Below are 23,004 nucleotides of genomic sequence, written 5' to 3' on the forward strand. Positions count from 1 at the left end.
ACCTATTTGCATAAAAAAAGTTTTACTGCTAATAAAAATTGTAAAACATTAGAAAAGCTATATAAACTGCATTACATAAACATGGATACCCAAATGTGTAATTTTTTAACTGTACTAACTACGTAGCCTATTTTTTACCTAATTAAAATATGTTTTCATTTCTTTAGCGTGCCGATGACACTGAAGGTTCTGCAAGTGGAGATATTCCTGGGTCAGGTCAAACTGTAAGAAACAATATAAGAATATATTATATTTATATTTGTTTCCCTTTTGACAACTCCTTTAGTTTAAGACTTTAGACTCTGAAAATAGGGGTCAATATTTGCTTCTATTAGCTTTAATATCTTATATCTAATATTTAAATAATAGTAGTAAAAGCTAGTCAGCTAAGTATGTTTACCCTAAAATAATTGCTCTAAAATGGTTGTAAAATGGTCTTATACAGCCTCAATTTAGAAAAATTACAGAAAAGTTATGACTCTTGGAATTTTTTTTCCTACTAATCCTTAGAACTAAAATTAGGTATTTCAATAGCAAATTTTTGGTTTTGTACCTTTTTATTTTCCTCCTGTTTAAATGTTTAAAAGGACATCTTTTTTCCACCTACACGCCCTAATGGGGTCTTATTTTTATGTGACACCAATTGTACTTTGTAATGACATGCTCAATTTTCCCATAAAATATGGTGCAAAACAAAAGAAAAACATTTTCAGGGTGAAAATTTTCAGGGTGACAAAGCTACTTTAAAAATTTTGGAAAGGTTGTCTTTACACCATTCACCAAATGGTAAAACTGACATGTTATCTATGGTCCTCAAGTCAGTACCACTTTTACTACTTTGAGGGTTCATTTTTTGCACCAGAATCTGTACTTTTTAAGGTTACCTAACTTGCGCAACTTTTTTATTACTTTTTATTACATTTTTGCTGCATTTGTTGTAAATAAAAAGCTGCAATTTTGGCGGGTTTTTGTACTTACACCATTTATCATGTAAGATAAGGAATGGGATAACTTTTAATTGTTAGTAAAATGTAAAAAAAAACTGTTAATAAATAACAGATATACAGCAAGCACCCATAAATAACCATAATAAATGGATGCTGATGTGTTGAAGAATAAATGGCATCCATGGAGGGATAAATATTCACACTTCTTTTCAAGTCAGATTCCAGGAATATCCATTATGATGTAGAACAGGGGTGTAAAACTCAAATAGACAGTGGGCCAAAATTAAAAACTTGGACAAAGTTGTGGGCCAACCTTGATATTCATTGAAGTGCACAAGCAGCATATCTGAAACTTTCAGAGGGACATGCAGCTTTCCTGGCACTGTCAGAGCAGTGTGCTTGATCAAGCACTTTGCACTACGATAAATGATATGGTAAATCCCCACAATGATGCCCCATATAGAAGTCAGCCCCCCAATGGTCGTCCATATAGTGCCTCACATAGTAATTGTGCCCCATAAAGTACCCTGCCCCCTTAATAGTGTACCATATAGTAGCCATCCCCCCACAATAGTGCCCCATATAATAGCCAGCTTACCACAATAGTGTCCCATATAGTTAGCCAGCCCCCACATTAGTGCAACATGTAGCAGCCAGCCCCCACAATAGTGCCCCATGTAGTAGCCAGCCTCCCACAATACTGCCCCATGTAGTAGCCAGCCTCCCATAATAGTGCCCCATGCGCCCCATGCAGTAGCCAGCCTCCCATAATAGTGCCCCATGTAGTAGCTAGCCTCCCATAATAGTGCCCCATGTAGTAGCCAGCTTCCCATAATAGTGCCCTGTGTAGTAGCCAGCCTCCCACAATAGTTCCCCATGCAGTAGCCAGCCTCCCATAATAGTGCACCATGTAGTAGCCAGCCTCCCATAATAGTGCCCCATGTAGTAGCCAGCCTCCCATAATAGTGCCCCATGTAGTAGCCAGCCTCCCATAATAGTGCCCAATGTAGTAGCCAGCCTCCCATAATTGTGCCCCATGCACCCCATGCAGTAGCCAATCTCCCATAATAGTGCCCCATGTAGTAGCCATCCTCCCAAAATAGTGCCCCATGTAGTAGCCAGCCTCCCATAATAGTGCACCATGTAGTAGCCAGCCTCCCATAATAGTGCCCCATGTAGTAGCCAGCCTCCCATAATAGTGCCCCATGTAGTAGCCAGCCTCCCATAATAGTGCCCAATGTAGTAGCCAGCCTCCCATAATTGTGCCCCATGCACCCCATGCAGTAGCCAGTCTCCCATAATAGTGCCCCATGTAGTAGCCATCCTCCCAAAATAGTGCCCCATGTAGTAGCCAGCCTTCCATAATAGTGCCCCGTGTATTAGCCAGCCTCCCACAATAGTTCCCCATGCAGTAGCCAGCCTCCCATAATAGTGCCCCATGTAGTAGCCAGCCTCCCATAACAGTGCCCCATGTAGTAGCCAGCCTACCATAATAGTGCACCATGTAGTAGCCAGCCTCCCATAATAGTGTCCCATGTAGTAGCCAGCCTCCCATAATAGTGCCCATGCAGTAGCCAGCCTCCCATAATAGTGCCCCATGTAGTAGCCAGCCTCCCAAAATAGTGCCCCATGTAGTAGCCAGCCTCCTATAATAGTGCCCCGTGTATTAGCCAGCCTCCCACAATAGTTCCCTATGCAGTAGCAAGCCTCCGATAATAATGCCCCATGTAGTAGCCAGCCTCCCATAATAGTGCACCATGTAGTAGCCAACCTCCCATAATAGTGCCCCATGTAGTAGCCAGCCTCCCATAATAGTTCCCCATGTAGTAGCCAGCCTCCCATATTAGTGCCCCGTGCAGTGGCCAGCCTCCCATAATAGTGCCCCATGCAGTAGCCAGCCTGGGCCCTGAATGCTGCTGATACCTCTGCTGGGGACAGGGCACAGTTGGTCCTCTTGCTGCCTGTGGAGAAGGGTCATATCTCTGGAGCCCTTGCGTGGTACTGCCCGTGCTTAATCCCCTGCATGGAGCTTGGCTTACATGCCTGGAGTGGAGCAGGGGGAGGATCCGGATTTTAAGGAAACCCGTCACCCCTGGATGGCTCCCCGAACTCACTCCACCCCTGGATATGGCCCCCATACTTACCCCATCCTGCCTGTCCCACTTCTGGTGCCAATCCGCTGTGGAGATAGGGCCACCGGCTCATCTGAGTGCGGGATGACGTATCTCTGCGGCGGAACTGGCATCAGGAGCAGGACTGGCAGGATGGGGTAAGCATGGGGGCCATATCCAGGGGTGGAAAGGGCTCTGGGGGCCGTCCAGGGATGACAGGTTCCCTTTAGCACATCGCTACAGATTATAGTATGGGCGGTCCAGAAGACCGTCCATATTATAATCTGTTGTAATGTACTATCAACGGGCCAGCTCTAGGAAATCAATTGATTTGCTAGGCGGGCCAAAAATAATGGAGCCAGAGTTTGCCATGACTGATGCAAAAAGGTAAATAAACAGTTGCAGTGGGTTGGCAGATCCCTGATCCTTCCTTAGTATAACTTTCATGCCACTGACCTTCTAGACAAAGCTCTGACCCTAAAAAGGGTGGATCCACCCCTCTCACTCTAAAGGTCTCAAAATAAACCCTATATTGCATGGTGGCTCCTAAATCAATGTTGGTCCCCAGGGATTGCCCGCCAACCCAGTGCTATTGTTTATTTACCTCCTACAGCATATTGGATATACCTAAAATACCCCTACTCTCTCACTACCTGGATGCCATTTATTCTTCAACACATTTGAGAGGTATCTTCTATTTAGATTTTCTTCTTTTTTTTTTTTTTTACATTTTTGTAGCAATTAAGATATTTAACAGAAAAAGTATACATTTTATACTTTTTCTGCTAAATATCTTAATTCGTGTATATTAAGTGGTGTCTTGTTTGTAAGCTATGAGCAATACCATGATTACTCAGAGAGAACAATGCAGTACCTATCTAAGTTGTATGTTTAGGCAGAGAAGAAGTAGATGATGTTTCACACTAATGTAAAGACACATGGGAAGGGAAAACCCATATCAAGATTTCTTGTTGAATGGGAAAATACTGGATAAAACTGAAATAAAAAAAAGTCCAGGGCTATCCAGGCTTAGAAAAACATGTCAGAAACAGAACAAATTTTGTCTTCAGTGTGGGTGTGTTTTTGTAGCTCAGTCCGTTTGAAGTAAATGGAGCTGAAGTGTACTATCACACACAACCTGGGGACATAGGTGGTGATGTTTCTGTTGTGTCTGTTGTTATTTTCCTAATCCTGGATAACGCTTTTAATAACTTGACTGCATTTAATTATAATTCTGGAAACATATTTTTTTGGGGAAAAAAACAAAACAAAGCAAAAACATTCATTGGGTGTATTAAAACAAACAACCATTCACCAAACAAGAAAGTGTTCCCATGAAAATTAAAAGAACATTGTAGAAAGACATGGCTTTCATTAGTAGATGTGCAAAATGGATGTGTGATTTAAATACAAAATATGCTTTCTTTTTTTAAAAGTGCTTACCTGGATTACCAGGGCCAGTTGGACCACCAGGACCACCAGGATTGCCTGGAAAGCCAGGTTCTGATTCAGGGATGGGTCCTCCGGGGAAAGATGGCAAAGATGGAGAACCTGGAATGCCTGGGCCAACCGTAAGTATTAAAAATGATGTTGTCCCAATAGAATGATAAAAAGCACCACTGGAAAAGTGCCACTGCAGAAATGGTTCCAGTAGGAAGGAGAATATGGCAATTCTTGATATTTTATCTTCTGTATTCATTCCTTGTTCTTGGTTTTAATGGAATAAAACTGCAAAAACTGCACATTGTTTGCAGGGAAAGAATAAATAAATAAAAACATAGGGGGAGATTCATCAAACTGGTGTAAAGTAGAATTGTCTTAGCTGCCCCTAGCAACCAATCACATTCCACCTTTCATTCCTCACATATTCTTTGAAAAATATAAGGTGGAATCTGATTGGTTGCTGGGGGGAACTAAGACAATTCTACTTTACACCAGTTTGATAAATCTCCCTCTTAGTGTCACCTTCAACTAGAAAGTCTAAAAATGCACCTTTTAGCACCTTCTGTAGGCGCTCTGTTCCCACAGTGTCTTTTTAGACAAAATAACCGCTGTTATTTTACAATGATGGATGCAAATTATGAACATTATTTGTGGCCATCATTTTTTTTTTTACCACCTCAACATTACATGGTTATGAAAAATGTACAACTAACACAGACGAACATACAACTATCACAGATTCACACTGTGAATTATCACAGTGTGAACAGTGGGTTCAGACTGATATGACAATGTTAATGGGCAAAGCACAATTTTTTGGAGAATGAACAGCAATAGAAATAGTGGCATAGTGTGCAATCCTTAGAGGAGCATGTTATGTCATCGGAGATAATTATCACAGTGTGAACAGTGGGATAAAATTGTGCTTTCCCCATCACCTATTTTATATCTTTCCTACCCCACATGTATTTTATATCATGTAGAGAATTTAGTTCCAATGTGTTTTTTATTTTCTTAAGACCTCCTTTTTCTTTCTTTTCATTTCTATCCCTTACCCACACCCATGTCCATTTCTTTCCCATATTTCTTCCTCCTCCCCTCCCACATCCATCCCCTCCTCCCTTTCCTCTTCCTTCCCTCTAACTTGGTCTATAAAGGGGAGTAAATTCATGTTTTTAACTATGCTGTGATCAAGGCCACATGGTCAACTTTTTTTTACCACCCATGTTGTGATTTTATCTGGATTCTGGATTAGCCTTTTAGGGACTTTGTGCTGTAAAGTTTTCTTCTTGTTGCTAAAGACTTTAAAACTTTGTGCTGTTGTGCAGATTCCTTAGACACAGTTCTACCAATGTGCATGAATTATGTTCCTGTAAGACATTTTTATTGTAATGAAAAAAATCATTTGGATTTTGATTTTCCAGGTGTGGGAGGAAGACATTAGTGGTTTGGGAATGGTAATGAGCTGCTATATCTGTTGTCAAAAGGCAGTATTTTCCCAGTTTTTGCTTTTTAAAAAGGCTAATGACTGCATGGATAAATAGCCTGAGCTATATTATTTATATAATGGGAGCCATTTGATAATGGTCTGTATAACAATCAGAGCTCAGCCTTCATTTCTTAGGGTATCTTCACACTGAGTATAAGGAGTGGAATCCTGCCTGCCTCAGTGTCCCACAGTGTGTTTGGGAGGGCTTGCGCGCCTCCGCCTCCGTCACCCTCCGCTGAAATAATTGACATGTCAATTTTTTGCACAGAGGTCAGTGGGAGCGGAGGTATGCGAGCCTGAGAACACAAGAGGAGCTAGAGATAAAAAAAACAAGTCTATATAGTGCATACAACACCCACAGAAATCAATATAATGCTAGTTTATTCAAATGTTCTGGACAACCCCTTCAAGACTTTTAATCCAGTTACAGACTAAACTTTCTAAACCCACAGACATTAAAGTGTCACTGTTGTTATAGCTTTTAAAATCTAAATCAACAGTAGATGTGATATAGAGCAAGTTTGCAATTTACATTCATTATTTTATCATGCTGTAAAACAAAGCTGAACTTACCAGAAATCCTGGTCCAGTCTCCTGAAGGCAGATTTTTAGTCTTTTGCTGGTTGAAAAAAAGACTAAACACATGAAGTCCCGACCAGTACAAAGAGTCACAGCTCAATGACTGCCTTCTCTGTGAGTGCACAGATGACCTACAAACATGACAGTGTCAAATGCTTTTGCAAAATCCAGGTACACTATATCCACAGCCACCATCCTATCTAGGCTTTTACTCACGTCTTAAAAACATATTAAATAAAGACATATTAGGTTGGTTTGACAATTTCTGTAAATAGTCAAACAAGTCTATATCATTGTCAAAATCCTCTTGACAATAACCCATCCACAAATTCACGCCAATTCCTCATCAGAAAAGATTTGGAGCAGAATTATGAAGTTCAAGAACATATATTCCACATGGAATCCTCTTTAAAGAATTGACATGCCAATTCTTAAAGCAAGAATTCAATCCTTGTCAGATTTTCAATTGAATTCAATGGGGCTTGGATCCCAGCTGTAATCCTTGTGAAAATCTATATGGATTCTGCCACTAATTAATCAGTATAAACTGATTACAGAGTCACCTAATTTCCAACCACAACTCTGCAATGAGTACTAGCTATAGTGACCCCATAAGTGATTTCCATTCCATGTCCCCAATAAATACAAGTCATATTGTCATACTATCAGGAATGTGCAGCAGCCTGGTGTGAACTGGGCCTGGTATTTGCTTTTGTGTAACACGCCTGATTGCTTCTCAGCTTCCTGGCAATGCAGGAGTTAAGCTGAGAAGCTGCTGAACTTGATTCATGCAGCTGAGTGGCTTTTTGACTGACTTGTTCCTCTGCCTGTCCAGTACCTGGAGGATCAGAGCGTCGGTCCAATGAGGATCTGGACCGGGCTCTTGGTCAGCGTAAAACAAAGGAGGGAGTCTCTCAGCGCTGGCTATTAGGCTTCACACCCTGTTCCCAGCTCCCCCTGTCAATTCCTGCTATCCCCGTCCTAACTCCCTCTGCTTGTTATACTTTGTTACCTGACCTCTGGCTTGACTTTTGACTATCCGATTGTTACCTGATTTTTGTACTACGCTGCCCGTTTGGTTCTGACCTTGCCTGTTTGACTATCCGTTGTACTGTTTGTTTGTTTGTCTTTCTGTTCTGTGTGCATGTATCAAGTACAGGGAACGTCTTCGTGGTTGTCAAGTAGCAAGGGACAATTGATGGGTTCAGTATTAGGGCTCACTGTCGTGTCTTGTCCCTACCTCCCCTGTCCTGACACATACATCACAAGTAAATACCGCTCCTGAACTCATCTCTATGATTGAAATTAGCACAATTTTCAAATAAAAGAATGATGTGTATGGTGAGCAGAGGAGCAGTGTGAGCAGCTGGGGGCTTTGTGGGGCATTCTTTAGGCATGTAGAACATCTGCATGGTAGGTAGCTGTCTCTACTGCCTACCCCTTTCTTGACTCTATCATAATATATTCATTAATATAAATGAAAATACCCAATAGCATAGGGGAGAAAGCTCAGTGTAGAGTTATTGTTGAGAGTGAATAGTCAGGAAAGCTTGAAAGCATTCTGCTAAGCCTCATGTGACATCAGTGACACCAGCATTTGGGTGAGAGCCGCATCTGTGTGTTCCCATTTGCTTCCTGTAAATATACCTATTGGCTGTTGTTTCAGGAGAATAACAATTTATCTTTTGAGCACATTTACATTTAGTTTTTTATTTTAAGATACCCTTGCTTATTTAGTTTGAACCAATCATTTGGCTTTTACATTAGGAAATGCATTTATGTGTCATGGCTAGGTAGAAATAAATATTAGTCATCAAAGAAGTGGTGCAATTATTATGTTCAGAAAACAAAGAATTCACATATTTTATAAAATGGGAGCTGACAGACAGCTTGTAAACATATTTTGTTTTAAATGTATTTTGCTGTACTGCGTGGGTACAGTATCCTGGATTTATAAAGCATATTTTTTAGTAAAACAAAAGTTAAAGGTAAAAAAGTTCCTTACTTACAGAAGCATTAGGCGTAGCTGTCATTCTATTAGGAATTAAAGTGTCATTGTTGTTTTACTTCTAACATGTCACAGAGTTCAGGAGAACGAGCAAGAGAGCACTGTGCTGCAGAGCATCCGCACTGTGTAAAAAAAAAAAAGAGTCAGGCTTCATAGACAAGTCTCTATGACATGTCAAAAGTTTTTTTTTTTTAAACGACAGTGACACTTTAAGGTATCAAACTTTATGTACTAATTGTAGATAGGTACAGTATTTTAAGGAATGTTTGTAGAGAATGCATGTTAGTGATACATTTTTTCAAATCAGTCTAATGCTTTGTTGGGAACCATGCCTTTTCAAAGTGCATGATCAAATCTGCCTTTTGAATATAGAAATGCTTTTACTAACACTTCTTTGGATATTATTCTTTAGAGCAACCAACCATGGGGAAATCTGCTGTGCAGGTATACATAAAGCGTTATAAAGCCCCCCACACAGTTTCTGAACATATAAATAAGGGCCTTCCTCATAGGCTCCAAAAGCCAAATTTTAAAGAATCTCCCATGTTGCATGTAAATTAACCTTATATAAGCATCAGGAAGGTCTTTCAAGATGAAGTAGTCATGGTTGGCATGAAAAGGCCTTTGTAATTCGGCCCTACAAATATGTTGGGGACATGACATGACAGCCCTTCTATGATGCAGTAGGCTACTCCACCCCGAATCATGCCCAGAGAAGCGTGATTACAGGGGGTTTTCTGCACCAACCATCACTACTTCATCTCAGAGGAGCGCCCTGGTGCCTACATAAGATTAATTTACATACAACAGGAGATTTTCAAAGTTCATTTTCGGGGGCAATGAGGAAAGCTGATAGCCCTCAGTTACATGTTTAGAAACCCTGTTGGGGGCTTTATAACACTATGGGGGAGATTAATCAAACATGGTGTAAAGTGAAACTGGCTCAGTTGCCCTTAGCAACCAATCAGATTCCACCTTTCATTTTCCAAAGAATCTGTGAGGAATGAAAGTGGAATCTGATTGGTTGCTAGGGGCAACTAAGACAGTTCCACTTTACACCATGTTTGAAAAATCTCCCCCTATATGTATAGCTACATAGTTGATTTCCTTGTTATTAGTTCCCATTAATAACTAGAAGGTTTGGTAATTTACCTAATATATTTTATTTTTACATTTATATCAGTTGTACACTTAATTTACAATTGCAGAACAGGGCTATGTTCATACATAACATTATAATATTATGGTCAGTATTTGTTTGGAACCAACAGAAAAAAACTATAATGAAATGATTTTCAAAGTTTATGGGTTTTCATGCCAATGCTCATCGAAATGGTGTGTATGAACATAGACTAGGTATGTTTAATGGATGTGATGATATATTAAACTAAATAAAAACAAGTCGATTACATGTCAATAATTCTCAAGATCCTTTAAGGGACAATCGTGTTAGTCTTTAAACTAAAAGCTGCAACATACTGTAGATCAGCTGATCACCATGGGACCTGTTGTCTACTAATTTTTGTATTTTTGTTTGATATATTATGTTATTTTGTTCTGCTATTTTTACAGGGCTTACCTGGATCACCCGGAAAAGATGGTACAGTTGGCATTCCAGGCCAGAAGGGGGCAAAAGTAAGTGTTATTCAAATAATTAATGTTTTTGGTCAAACTGAAAAGTCTGGGTCACATGGTAAAATATTAGGTTTGGGACATTATACAATGCAGCACATTGAGCTGTCTGAAATGTTGCTGTCTGAATATCTGGTTCTACTTTGTTAGGTTCAGTTGGATAGATAAATGAGAATGGGACTCTAAATCCTGGCTGGTAGAGCATCTGTCTGTCCCATACAGAATGAATGGCGCATGCAGTGCACATGCGCGGCCCGCAGCTCCATTCAGGGAGAATTTCAGGGTCCCTGTTCTCAAGGATTGGCCATTAATATTAAAGTCTTGTAAAATGCATTTAAAAACAATCATTTCCATAATGTACTTCAGTTTGTCTATTATAAATAAAATACCTAAAATATTACATTTGTACTTTGTTTCACAGGGTGATCAGGGGATGATTGGAGTAGCTGGACCCAAGGTAAGACAACATGAATTCCTAACCATGTCAAGCTACTGGCTGCTTTCCCATCACAGTTTTTTTTAGAAGAGGACGCAGCACTACATTGCAGCAACTACACTTTCAGGATCATTGGGGTTCCCACAGGTTGGAACCCGACTAATCATAAAAAGACAGTGTTTACAAGCAATATGCCATCACTTTATAAGCTTGGAACAACTCAGTGAGTAATGAGTGCTCATGTTCAAGACATTGTAGATCACTTTAGGGAAAAGAGGCATATTCTTTCTCTTCCTGTCAACAGAAACATTTTCCCTTAAAGGGGTTGTCCAAACGGAAAAAAAAAATCTTTTAAATCAACTGGTGTCAGAAAGTTATTTTATATTTGTAATTTACTTCTATTTAAAAATCTCAAGTCTTTTCATACTTACACATACATACTTATACTGTTGAATGTCCTGCAGAAAGTATTGTTTATTTACATTCAGAAACAGTGCTCTCTGCTGACATCTCTGGCCGAGTCAGGAACTGTCCAGAGCAGTAGTAAATCCCCATAGAAAACCTCTCCTGCTCAGGACAGTTCCTGACTCGGCCAGAGATGTCAGCAGAGAGCACTTTTTCTGAATGTAAATAAACAACACTTCCTGCAGGACATACATTAGCTTATAAGTATGGGAAGACTTGAGATTTTTAAACAGAAGTAAATTACAAATCTATATAACTTTCTGACACCAGTTGATTTGAAAGAAAATTTTTTTCCGCTGGACAACCCCTTTAACTAAAAAAAACATTTAACATAAAACAGCAAATAGAAGACATTTGGTAAGGAAAACTGACAAAATCAGCATTACTCCTTTAGTATCTGTGGGAGTTAAGGGTCGTTGTTTTAAATGACATTGTTTTTGACAGCTGTAGCCAAACAGTGGCCGTTGTGTGCATTGGCTTCATTGCAAATCATTGCATTATGAAAACAACGGTGCTTCTTTTTATAAAAAGTATAGTGTGAGAACATAGCCTTATACTAATGTGTGAAAGGGGGTTAAATGTTTACAATATGTATTTCTCCTTAGGGTGAAGTTGGGCCTCAAGGTTCCCCTGGAGTAGATGGCATTCGAGGAAAAGTAGGAAATCCTGGTGATAGAGGTCCTCAAGGACCCCCTGGGATTCCAGGACCACCAGGTCCTCCAGGACCTCCTTATGGATTTGGATTTGAGGTGAGCTCTCTCAACAATATCGTGTTTCATACTGTATGTAAAAGACATAAACCAGTTAATAAAAAAGAACAGAGACTAATTACTTAAATGGGACATTCTTTCATCAGAGAAACAAAGCAATGACAGTTATAATAATGTGTGCAAAATGACGTTTATTACTACAGTAAAACCTAATGTGTATGAATGTTTTATTATTTAGGATATGGAAGGATCTGGAGATATAACAGCTGCTGGAACCACAAGCAAACAAGGTCTTAAAGTAAGTATTCTTATTTCACACCCAAGAAGATATTCTTACTTTTATTGCCATTATGTTAATTTTATATGAGATTAAAAGACAAAAATTAAATTAACAAACTGAAGTGGGTTTTTACTCAACAATCATTCATTGATTTGATACCTATGGTCAAACCTATAAAAAAAAAGCAAAGCTGCACTATGTACAAGGGCCTTTAGTGTGATTTAACAAATGACATTTCTGTGAAAAGTGACGTCAAAGACCTTAAAGGGAAGTATTTGCTTCAGGTTATTAATGTCAGGCGGTATGGTTAGAAATTTACCTATTGTTTGAAGTATTTAAGAGAGAAGTCCCTTGAAACTAAAAAAGTTAGGGAACCAGGAAGGCAGGGGTGTGTGGAAACATAAAAAACAAAGTATACATACCCATCCCTGTGCCCCCGAAGTGACGCTCCTAGGTCCTGCCCCAGTCACTGATTGGCCGAGCAGGAAATCCAAAACAAAATATACTTTGTTTATTATGTTCCTGCCTTTTTTAGTTTCACATGACTTCTACTTTAAGGCCCAGATTTACAAACTTTGTAAAATAGAAACTGTCGTAAAATGCCCACAGCAACAAATCACAGCTCAGCTTTCATTTTAATGGATCTAAAAGCTGATTAATTGCTATGTGCAGTTTACACCAGTTTATATTTTATGCATTTATATGGTTCACTTGAACCTGAACGAATGGCATTTGAATCCTGCTGCCTGTAGAAGGTGGATGTCGGCCTGGGACTGCCTGAAAAACATAGATACAGCCCATTCATGTTTTTTCAGACAGTCTTCGGGCTGCATTCTTCTTCTCCAGGCAGCAGGATTTAAATGCTGGTGGTTCGGGTTTGTGAAAACCCAAACTTTTGGAAAGTTTGCTTATCTCTAATCACAGATAGGATTACAATGCAAGGTAACTCATTTACAATAACACTGTGAGCAAATGACACAGGGTCATTACATAAACTATAGGTTATGGTCACAACCAAGGCTAGACTGGCCATCTGGCAGTTCGGGCAAATGCTAGAGGGGCCCCTGTGCTGAGTGGGCCGGTCTTTTCTTCCCCTACACAACCTCCATGCACTTCACAGCCAAGTAAATCACTAGCTATAGAAGGCTGTGTAGTACAGAAAGGACGGTGCAGGGGAAGAGCAACTGTCACACGGTACGCAGCCACTCATATTCTCCACTACAGGTCTCCAGCAGGCCTCACCTGATCAGGGGTGAAAATAACAGAAGGGCTTTTTTTTGGGGGGGGGGGGATGAAAACAGTGGCACTAAAGGGCTGGGGCTAAAGGGGTTAACCAAGGGGTTGGGATTAATTGAGGAGTGGGGCTCAGGCAGAGCTTAGAAAGGGCAAGAATCTTAGGTATAGGTTCCTGCCAGCACCTGCTACCAACCACAAGATCATCAATCAAGGTGGATGCAAGCTGCATTTTGAAAAAGAGGCATTAAAAAATGCATAAAAACACCTCACAAAAAATGTAAAAAAAAAAACATTGAATGGGTACTCCTGGACTTTTGATATAGTGCTGTTCTGCTATAAAACCTAATAAACATCTTATGCTTACCTCTCCACGCTCCCCTAGTGTCCTCCTGGGGAGGCTCTGGGTCCCTGCTGAACGCTGCCGCCACCACTTCCGGAACAAACTTGTCTCAGCAGTGACAGTCTATTCAGCCAATCACTGGCCAGGGAACTTAAAAGTGTTGAAAGTGGTGGTGGCAGCGTTCATCTGGGACCTAGAGACACCAAAGGAGGAAACTGGGGAAGCGTGGAAAGGTAAGCATAAGATGTTGATTATGTTTTATATAAGGACTATATCACTATATCAAAAGTTTTTAATTGCCAGATAACCCCTTTAAATATGTCTTACATAAACCAGACAGAAAGCAGGCCTCTGTGCACTCCAATTCCAGGGCTGAATTTTAGTTCCAGTCCAACCCTTGTCACAACTTAACTGCCCTCTCTGCACAGGTCTACACTTCCCTAAGTAAAGTCAATTTCTAGACTCCAGTTTCCTATGTCAACATACTTTATGCAATTTCCTGGTAACAGCTGTGTAGGATCTCAGGCATTCAGAAAATAAAATAAAAAAAAAAAAAAAAAAATTAAGGGGTAGTTCACCAACTGGTCCCAGCAAGCGCCATTGTCTGCCAGTACAGTACAGGGATTAGGTGAGTATAGGGGGCTCTAACGGGGGGTCAGGAGCCTATCACCCCGGCACGGGGGGTGACAGGTTCCCTTTAACCTCTTTTCATGGCTGCCTGGCAGTTGTTGCAGGCTCAAGAGCTGAGCCTATGCTATATGCAGGGGATGTCAGCTGTATGTTACCTCTGATCCCTGTCTGCAAATATTAGGGTATATGCACACTAAGCAATTCTCGAGGAATTGAAGCAGAAAGTTTTCAGGCAGAATTCAAGCAGAATTTAAGCCCCCCATTCACTTCTATAGGATTCCTCTAGCAGATCTACAGCAGAAAATTCTCCTCGGAAATTTTGCAGTGTGAACAACAGAGCAGAAAACCCATTGAACACAATGGGAATTTGCTCTGTACATATTTTACGGGAGGAATTTCAAGCTTAAATTCCTCTTCAATTCCTCACCTAATTCCTCGCCTTTTCCTCAGTGTGCACATACCCAAAGCCAGGAACAGACTATAAACAGAGAACCGGTCATAAATGAAAGACAGAGATTTCTTCTCTTTTTAAATCCATTCTTGGCTTTGGCTTCCAAAATCTGTCAGATAAATCTGTGTAAACGCACCCTAAGCCACAATCAATATTGATCGCAGCATGCACAGAGAGCCCTGACAGATACTGGAGCAAAGAAAAGGGGTGCCAATTGGTTTCTGTGGCTGCTGGAGGGTTATACTTACCTTCCGTGGCAGTCCTAGCTTCTCTGCTGATTGGATCTGTCTCAGGCAGACTTAATCAGCAGAGCAGCGATATAACTGATTAATGCTATGCAGAAGCATAGCATTGATCAGTATATGCAATCTAATGATTGCATATTATAGTCCATAGTGAAAAAAAAATATTCCCTAATAAAAGTTTAAATCAACCCCCTTGGCCCATTTTTCAAATAAAAAAACATTACAAAACATGTTTGATATCATTGGATGCAGAATTGTCTGAGTTTTTAATATAAACCATTATTAATCCTGCACAGTGATCGTCGTAAACAAAAATTAACTCTGAACGTCAAATTGTTGTTTTATCTACAATAACGAAAACAATGTCTCATTCAACCAAAATTGCACCAATAAAAACTAAAGCTCATAGCTCAAAAATAAGCCCTCATATGTCTCCATATATGAAAAATATATGACAAGGTTATAGAAATCAGAATATGATGATTAAACTCCATGTGGGGTTTTTTGCTTGTTTTTTTTTTTTTTTAGTTAAAATTTTTTAAAGTTAGGAAAAAAGTACGAAAAGTATATAGACAAATTATCACTATAATCACACAATAAACATATCTGTTTTATTTCAAAGTAAACTATGCAAAATGCCTTAATAGGTACAGAACTGAAGGTATTTTTTTACTATTTCAACCCATTAATATATATTTTTTTCTGTTTTATAGTATGTTTTATGAAAAAAAAAAATATAGGCCCTCATAAGGCTCAATATATGAAAAAATATTACTTTTAATGTGAGGAGTTCTTGTACAGGGGAAGCGGTTAAATAGGTTAAATTTTGTTTACTTTGTTGAAAGTTTCATTTTAACTAAGATAAAAGAAAATCATATCAATGTGACAAGCTATTAAAGGGAAAGGAGGGAGGCAAATGCCTTCAATTACTGTAACATACAGTATAAACATGAGTACTGATCAGCAAACCAATGTTAAAAATGTCTAGCCAGCTCCTAAATGCTTATACATCTCTTCTATTGTCATGTGCACTGTGATGCATACAATTATATATATTCTGCTCTTTTTAAAAAATATATACACTAATAATTGTTAGAAGGCAAGGTGGACTTTTAGGCTATGTTCACACATAGTTTTTCCCAATCACTTGAGCCATACAATGCTGTAGTTCCTTCCAGCACCACTATTAAAGCATGTAATATTGAATATTGAATATTATGCCACATGTGAATCTACTCTAATCATGTTCACACATAGTATTTCTGTCAGTATTTTTTTAACCAAAATCAGGAATGGGACCGACAGGGCCAAATTATAATGGAAAGATTTGCACATTTTTTGTGTTTTCAACCCACTCCTAGTTTTGACTGATGGAAACACTATGGGGGACATTTATTAAGTCCGGTGTTCTCTGCTCTGGACTTAAAAATGTCCCCGCACCTCCGATAGTACAGAGATTTATGTAGAAGCATACTGCCTCTACATAAATCCCGTGCGCACCTGTGCGCGTGCCAGGAAACCTACACCAGCTCAGAGCTGGAGTAGGTTTCCTGACTATTTTTTAGCAAACAAAAAGATGAATTTAGCGGACCCTGAGTCCGAGCCCCCCATTCTGCCCCCTTCACACCCCCTCCCCGCCCCCCTGTGTACCGGGCGGAAAATGGCCAGATGTGAATATTTATTCACAAAACGTCCAAAATTTACTCGCATCTGCCCATTTTCCGACAAAAAATACACCTTTTTGCCATGATAAATGTCCCCCTATGTGTGAACATAGCCTCAGGGTTAATATATTCTGGAAATATTAGTAAGAATACTGTTTTTTATTTGAAAAGAGAAGAAATGAAATCTATGATTTTAGAAGTAAAATGTGAATCCTTTTTGCTATAATATAACATTAACAGAACAATATTTTCACGTTGATATTATACTGCTCATTTATAGAGAAAGCAATAGGAATAGAGTAGAACAGGGGAAGCAATTATCCATGCTTTTTCAGTACACTCCTGTGTGGGTGGCTAATGCTTATCATAAATGGACAGATACGTCAGCTATGCCAGCATGAATAGGATATGGATTCAATCAGCAAATATTACTGAAGTGTCATAAATGGATCTGTCAATGTTGTATAAGGTTATTGGTCACCATATGATCTGTCACTGAACACACAAGAATTCTTCATCTAAGTTTGCTGGAATTATCTACCAACTTTATTTAAAGGGAATCTGGCAGCAGGTTTGATGGATCTAACCTAAAAGCCATGCTCACTATCTCCCGCCCTATTAGAATCTGATAGATTCTAATAGGAGAGGGAATGGGGAGTTTGACCATACCTTTATTTAGAAGGTCCACTGCACCATTAATGATAAATTAAATTTTCTGAATGTGTAAATGAGGTGGCTCAGTGCACTGGGACGGTCCTGCAGCTCTCCGCCTGTCTGCCAGCCCGCAGACTCCTGCAGCACACCTTTGTATGAATATTCATATTGGTGGTCTGGGGCAAGTGCTGGCAGAGAGTGACATTACTGTAGACTGTCGTTATAAATGTCCAAAGGGGCATGCTGCAGGTCTTGCATCAGGTCGTTCCCCTCTGTTTAGTCCCTTGTGAGTTCCTGACAAATGTTTTCATGGAGCTGCTTTGTCAGAGAACTAGACCGAAATCTAGATCTAGATCTAGAGATCACTGTTCATCCACTTTCACAACCATCCATTTAACAGGTGATAAATGCAGTTTTCAATATCTTTTCATAATGTATCCATTGAATGGAGGCAATTGTAGCCTATGGGTACTATAACTGTCAAACAACAGCTACCCATAAGCTATAATAGCATCCATTTAATGGATACATTATGAAAAAGCTTACAAGATTATCCATTCAATTGATTCCATATTTGTCTATGGTTATGGTTGCCACTGTTAGGTATCAGCCTCAGTTTAACATAATAATGGTGAGTGTGGAGGGGGGGGGGGGATGGGATCCCAACCTACATCTACGCTGAGATTAAAGAGGAAATTTTCAGGCTAAAGATTTGCTCAGTTCATCTACCATATACAGTATATTAGACCTGCTGTTGTGGTGAGTAAAATAAATGTTCTTGCACGTGTCATTTTTTCATAAGAAATCTGTCTGTGTTGCAGGGTGAAAAAGGAGATGCTGGCTCAGCTGGTTCACCAGGAGAAAAGGTATTTTTCCATGAATTTATAGTTATATTTCAGACAAATGTAATGTACTGAATAGGAGTGCAGGGAAAATAATGAAAAGTTAGAGTCTAAGAAAAATGTTTTAAAATCAAGTTATACAGTTTTTCTAAATGACATTCATAAAAAAAAAAAAAAAAAAATCCAGCCATCCAGTACTTCCTGTATGCTCTGCTGGAAGTGGTGTATTCTTTTCAGTCAAAGGAGGAAGGATGATCAGCTGACCACACCTGCACGTATATCCCCCCTGCTGGTGCACAGAGGTGCGAGCAATCACCAAGGAACAGGCAGCAAGAATAGTTCCAGCACTCAGTCGTCCAAATCCAATTCCTTTATTGTAGCATAGCAAAAAAACAAACAAACAATAAAATTCTGACAATCGCTGACATGTTTTGGTCTATTCAGACCTTAGTCATAGCATAGGCTATTGCTATGACTAAGGTCTGAATAGACCGAAACATGTCAGCGATTGTCAGGATTTTATTGTTTGTTGTTTTTTTTGCTATGCTACAATAAAGGAATTGGATTTGGATGACTGAGTGCTGTAACTATTCTTTTCAGTCTGACTCAGTGCTCTCTGCCGCCACCTCTGTCCATGTCGGGAACTGTCCAAAGCAGGAAAGGTTTTCTATCTGGGTTTGTTTCTGCTCTGGACAGTTCATGATACAGACAGAGATGGCAGCAGAGACCACTGTGTCAGACTGAAAAGAAATCTCCACAACCTGCAGGACATTAACCCCTTAGCGACCCATGACGTATCTGATACGTTGTGGTGAGTAAAATCACCCCCCTTTTCCCATTTTATAAATATAAATTAATAAATAAATAAATTAATAAACATATTTAGTATCACCGCACACGTAATCGCCTGAACTATTAATTAATTACATTCCTGATCTTGCACGGTTAACGGCGTAAGCGGAAAAAAATCCCAAAGTGCAAAATTGCGCATTTTTGGTCGCATCAAATCCCAAAAAAATGTAATAAAAAGCGATCAAAAAGTCGTATATGCGCAATCAAGGTACCGGTAGAAAGAACGCATCATGGCGCAAAAACTGACACCTCACACAGCCCCATAGACCAAAGGATAAAAGCGCTATAAGCCTGGGAATGAAGCGATTTTAAGTGACATATATTTGTTAACAATGGTTTGAATTTTTTACAGGCCATTCCGATACAATATAAGTTATACATGTTATATATCATAGTAATCGTAACGACTTGAGGAACATGCATAACAAGTCAGTTTTACCATAGGGCGAACGGCGTAAATGCAAAACTCCCCGAAATCAAAACAAATTCGTTTTTTTTTTCAATTTGACAGCGCAAATTATTTTTTTCCGGTTTCACAACATATTTTATGGAAAAATGATGCCTGTAATTGCAAAGTACAATTGGTTTCACAAAAAATAAGCACTCATATAAGTCTCTAGGTGAAAAAATGCAAGCGCTATGGACTTTTAAACATAAAATGGAAAAAGCAAAAGCGCAAAAACAAAAATTGGCTTGGACCTTAAGGGGTTAAAGGACAACTCCCACGAAAAATTTTTTTTGCTTATTTAACACACATTACAAAGTTATATAACTTTGTAATGTGGTTAAATACCCGGTCTGGCCCGAGGGGGACGGATTGTGGGTACAGAGTCGCTTTAAGGCTCCAACGGCCATGTCACAGAACGGCCGCTGTTTTGCCATGTGTGAACGTGGCCTTTAGCTGTATTTACTATATCGAAGGTAGCAATTCGCATCTGCTATTAACATACATTTTTGTGACAAGGCACAAGGTATGGTGGTTAATGACAGATATGTGTCATTGTGGATCTAGGCCTTGGTGAAGTAGGTGTGATAGAATTGGTCAATAACCATAGGTTGTGGGCATGTTTTTTCAAATTTAGCATAACTGCTTCCAAGCAGTAGATCCAGGCCGGCTTTTCACTGGTGCAGTCTCAGAGTTGGGTGGGATGACTGCTCCCACGTATCCAGCCCGGGTTTTCCATGGCTTATAATAGCCAGGAAATTAGGTGACCTGTGTGTGGTGTGTAACTCCAAGCCTGGAGCTTCTACTGTGTTGTTTCCGTGCAGAGAAGCATGGATAAACTACTATAGCCTAAAAAGATTGTTCTAGTGAGTGGTTTTCATTTAACCCTTTGTGCCTGAAGCAAAGTTATCTTTGTTATTTGCACCTGCTGAAGAGAAGCTGTTTTGTCACTACTTGGACTTGGTGAAATAAAACCCATATATTTTGAACTCTGCTGTACTGTATCCGTGATCCCTGTGACGGAGCTGACCCCCTAAATTATGAATAAATATAAAGACTTTGTAACATTATAAAGACTTTGAAGGCTCATAGAATAGGGTGCATATAAAATAGCAAGTGCACAACAGTATCCCATACTCAAAGAAATATTTATTAGAAATAAAGAATTGGAGTTTGCTCTTGAGGTACACTAGACATAAAACATTTAATTAAAAATAAAATGAGGACTAAAGGCATACAATCTGGAGAATATACTAAGAATATGCAGGAAATGGCAAATAAAGTATAATAAAATGAATTGCAAAATAAATAGCACACAGCTTAAAATATCCTGTTACAGATATAACATATAGATCTCGTGTACATAGCATTGTATTGATACAATTTCCTTCATTGTGTAGGGTGAACAAGGTCTGCCCGGAAAAGATGGACAAGAAGGACCTCCTGGAAATGTGGTTTGTTTGCTTATTATGTTTTGTTTATCGTGGCTCTTTTTGTAAATTGTGGTGGTCTTTTTTCTTATTTACAGTATATTTTTATAACACGGTTATATAACACATCAATGCACATTAAAGTGAACCTTTTAAATATCTACATAGTTTGGTTATGCCAAAGAGGGTATTCTAGAGATCCTACATCTCTAGAGATCTTACAGATTCTACATCCCAAACATATACTTACTAGAGATGAGCGAACCTCGAGCATGCTCGAGTTCATCCGAACCCGAGCGTTTGGCTGTTGATTAGATACTAGAGAAATCTGACGAAGTCTGATTCGCAGCGAATCGGGCATTTAATTTGCCTTATTGCGATTTGCGAACTTGCCAGATTTACTTTGAAAATTTGCTAAACATAGCAGCCGCAATAGCGAACGCATATTAGCTTACACTTACAGCTTACAGTTTCATACATTACACAGTTGTGAATATAATCCAGTTGCGTACATCAAGAGATAAACGTTAACATGTTCGAAAATGATTGTTGTAACCATTCTGATCATCTAACAAATTATTCATATTGGCAAACACGGAAAATTTGCGGCATGTTCGTACGAACATTTACAAACATGTTTGCTCGTCACTATTTTTAATGAAATTCGTGTGTATGCAATTTGCGATTATTTGCGAATTCATGCAAATGTTCATGAACTTTGCAAAACGAACTTCTGAGTGATTCGCTCATCTCTGTTTACTATCACCTGATATGTCATAGACAAACAGCTCACCCTTCTAGAACTCCTAGTGCTGGAACTAAACAAGCTTGACCAGAATGTACATTTTATGAAAACAATGGTAGTTCTTTTAATAAAATGTTCACTCATGGTATTTTTGCTCCATATTTTTGAATCAAAACCAGGAGTGGATTGAAAACGCAGAAAGGCTTTGTTCACACACTGTTGAAATTTAGCAGATGGACATCATTTAAAGGACAAGTGCCATGAAAAACGTTTTCCCAGTAATTGAAGCACATTACAAAGTTATATAACCCTGTAATGTGCTTCAATCACCTATCTGGCTTCCTTCCCTGTCTTTTCCCCCCTCCACCAGGAAGTGTCCTAACTCACACAGACCTAATTACTGTCGTCACCGTCACCAGGCAGCTCCTTCTTGTGAGGATGAGTCATCAGGAGGAGGGCTGGTCTAGGTCCTGTTACACCAGCCTCCCCCTCCTTGTCAGGTGACTCAGCGTGCTCAGCTCTGATTGTCACTTGCTTATCCTCTCTAGTGACATGACTCATTCACTCACTGAGAGAGTATGAGGGGAGGGGGGAGCTGCCTATGTCCTGGAGTCAGTTGGAGGGAAGATAAGCAAGTGACATGTGACAAGTGATGGCTTGCAGTTGTTCAGCCAATGGGAGCTGTGCAAGCTGAGTCACCTGACAAGCCAGGGGAGGGGGGAGGCTAGTGTAACAGAAGAAGGAGCTGAGAGAAGAGCTTGGTGACGGTGACGACAGTCATTAGGTCTGTGTGAGTTAGGACACTTCCTGGTGGGGGGTGGAGGGGGGAAAAGACAGGGAAGGGAGGCAGATAGGTGATTGAAGCATATTACACAGTTATATAACTTTGTAATGTGCTTCAATTACTGGGAAAAAGTTTTTCATGGCACTTGTCCTTTAATGGCAAATAACGGCCAATGTTTTAAAATAACCAATTATTTTCCATGGTGGCCATCCACTCAATTTCAACAGTGTGTGAACATAGCCCTTCTGTGTTTTTAATCCACTCCTGGTTTTGGTTGGAATATACTGACCAAAATACTGAGCAAAAATACTGTGTGTGAACATAGCCTAAAGGAGAAATCCTCTGAAATTGGAAAACAGAAAGAAAGCAGGGGGGTGCAGGAAAAAACAAAGTAAACTCATCCCTCCCTGTGCCTCCGTAGTGCTGCTCCCAGGTCCTTCCTGACGGCCTCAGGATGTAATTTTCGACAGAAATCTTAGTAGTCACATAACAAGCTCTTTCAGCTGCAATGTCACGGCGCAGCTGAATGATTGCCCGCTCAACTAGTCAGTGACTGGGGTAGTGTCAGCCACTAACTGGCTGAGCA

The 23,004-nt window shown here is 39.7% G+C and overlaps 1 protein-coding gene across 2 annotated transcripts in view; it reads left to right on the forward strand.

Moving 5' to 3' along the window:
- COL15A1 (collagen type XV alpha 1 chain) overlaps window positions 1-23,004 on the forward strand; it is a 226,451-nt gene that overhangs the window by 134,832 nt on the left and 68,615 nt on the right. For both annotated transcript variants that reach the window (XM_069958271.1, XM_069958272.1), the window contains 8 exons: window positions 168-224; window positions 4,495-4,629; window positions 10,150-10,212; window positions 10,631-10,666; window positions 11,716-11,859; window positions 12,059-12,118; window positions 18,142-18,186; window positions 20,860-20,913. In XM_069958271.1, coding sequence (XP_069814372.1) covers window positions 168-224; window positions 4,495-4,629; window positions 10,150-10,212; window positions 10,631-10,666; window positions 11,716-11,859; window positions 12,059-12,118; window positions 18,142-18,186; window positions 20,860-20,913 — 594 coding nt within the window. The remainder of the gene's footprint in view (window positions 1-167; window positions 225-4,494; window positions 4,630-10,149; window positions 10,213-10,630; window positions 10,667-11,715; window positions 11,860-12,058; window positions 12,119-18,141; window positions 18,187-20,859; window positions 20,914-23,004) is intronic.

The sequence above is a fragment of the Dendropsophus ebraccatus genome, chromosome 2 (genome assembly GCF_027789765.1).
Source record: "Dendropsophus ebraccatus isolate aDenEbr1 chromosome 2, aDenEbr1.pat, whole genome shotgun sequence".
NCBI lineage: Eukaryota > Metazoa > Chordata > Amphibia > Anura > Hylidae > Dendropsophus > Dendropsophus ebraccatus.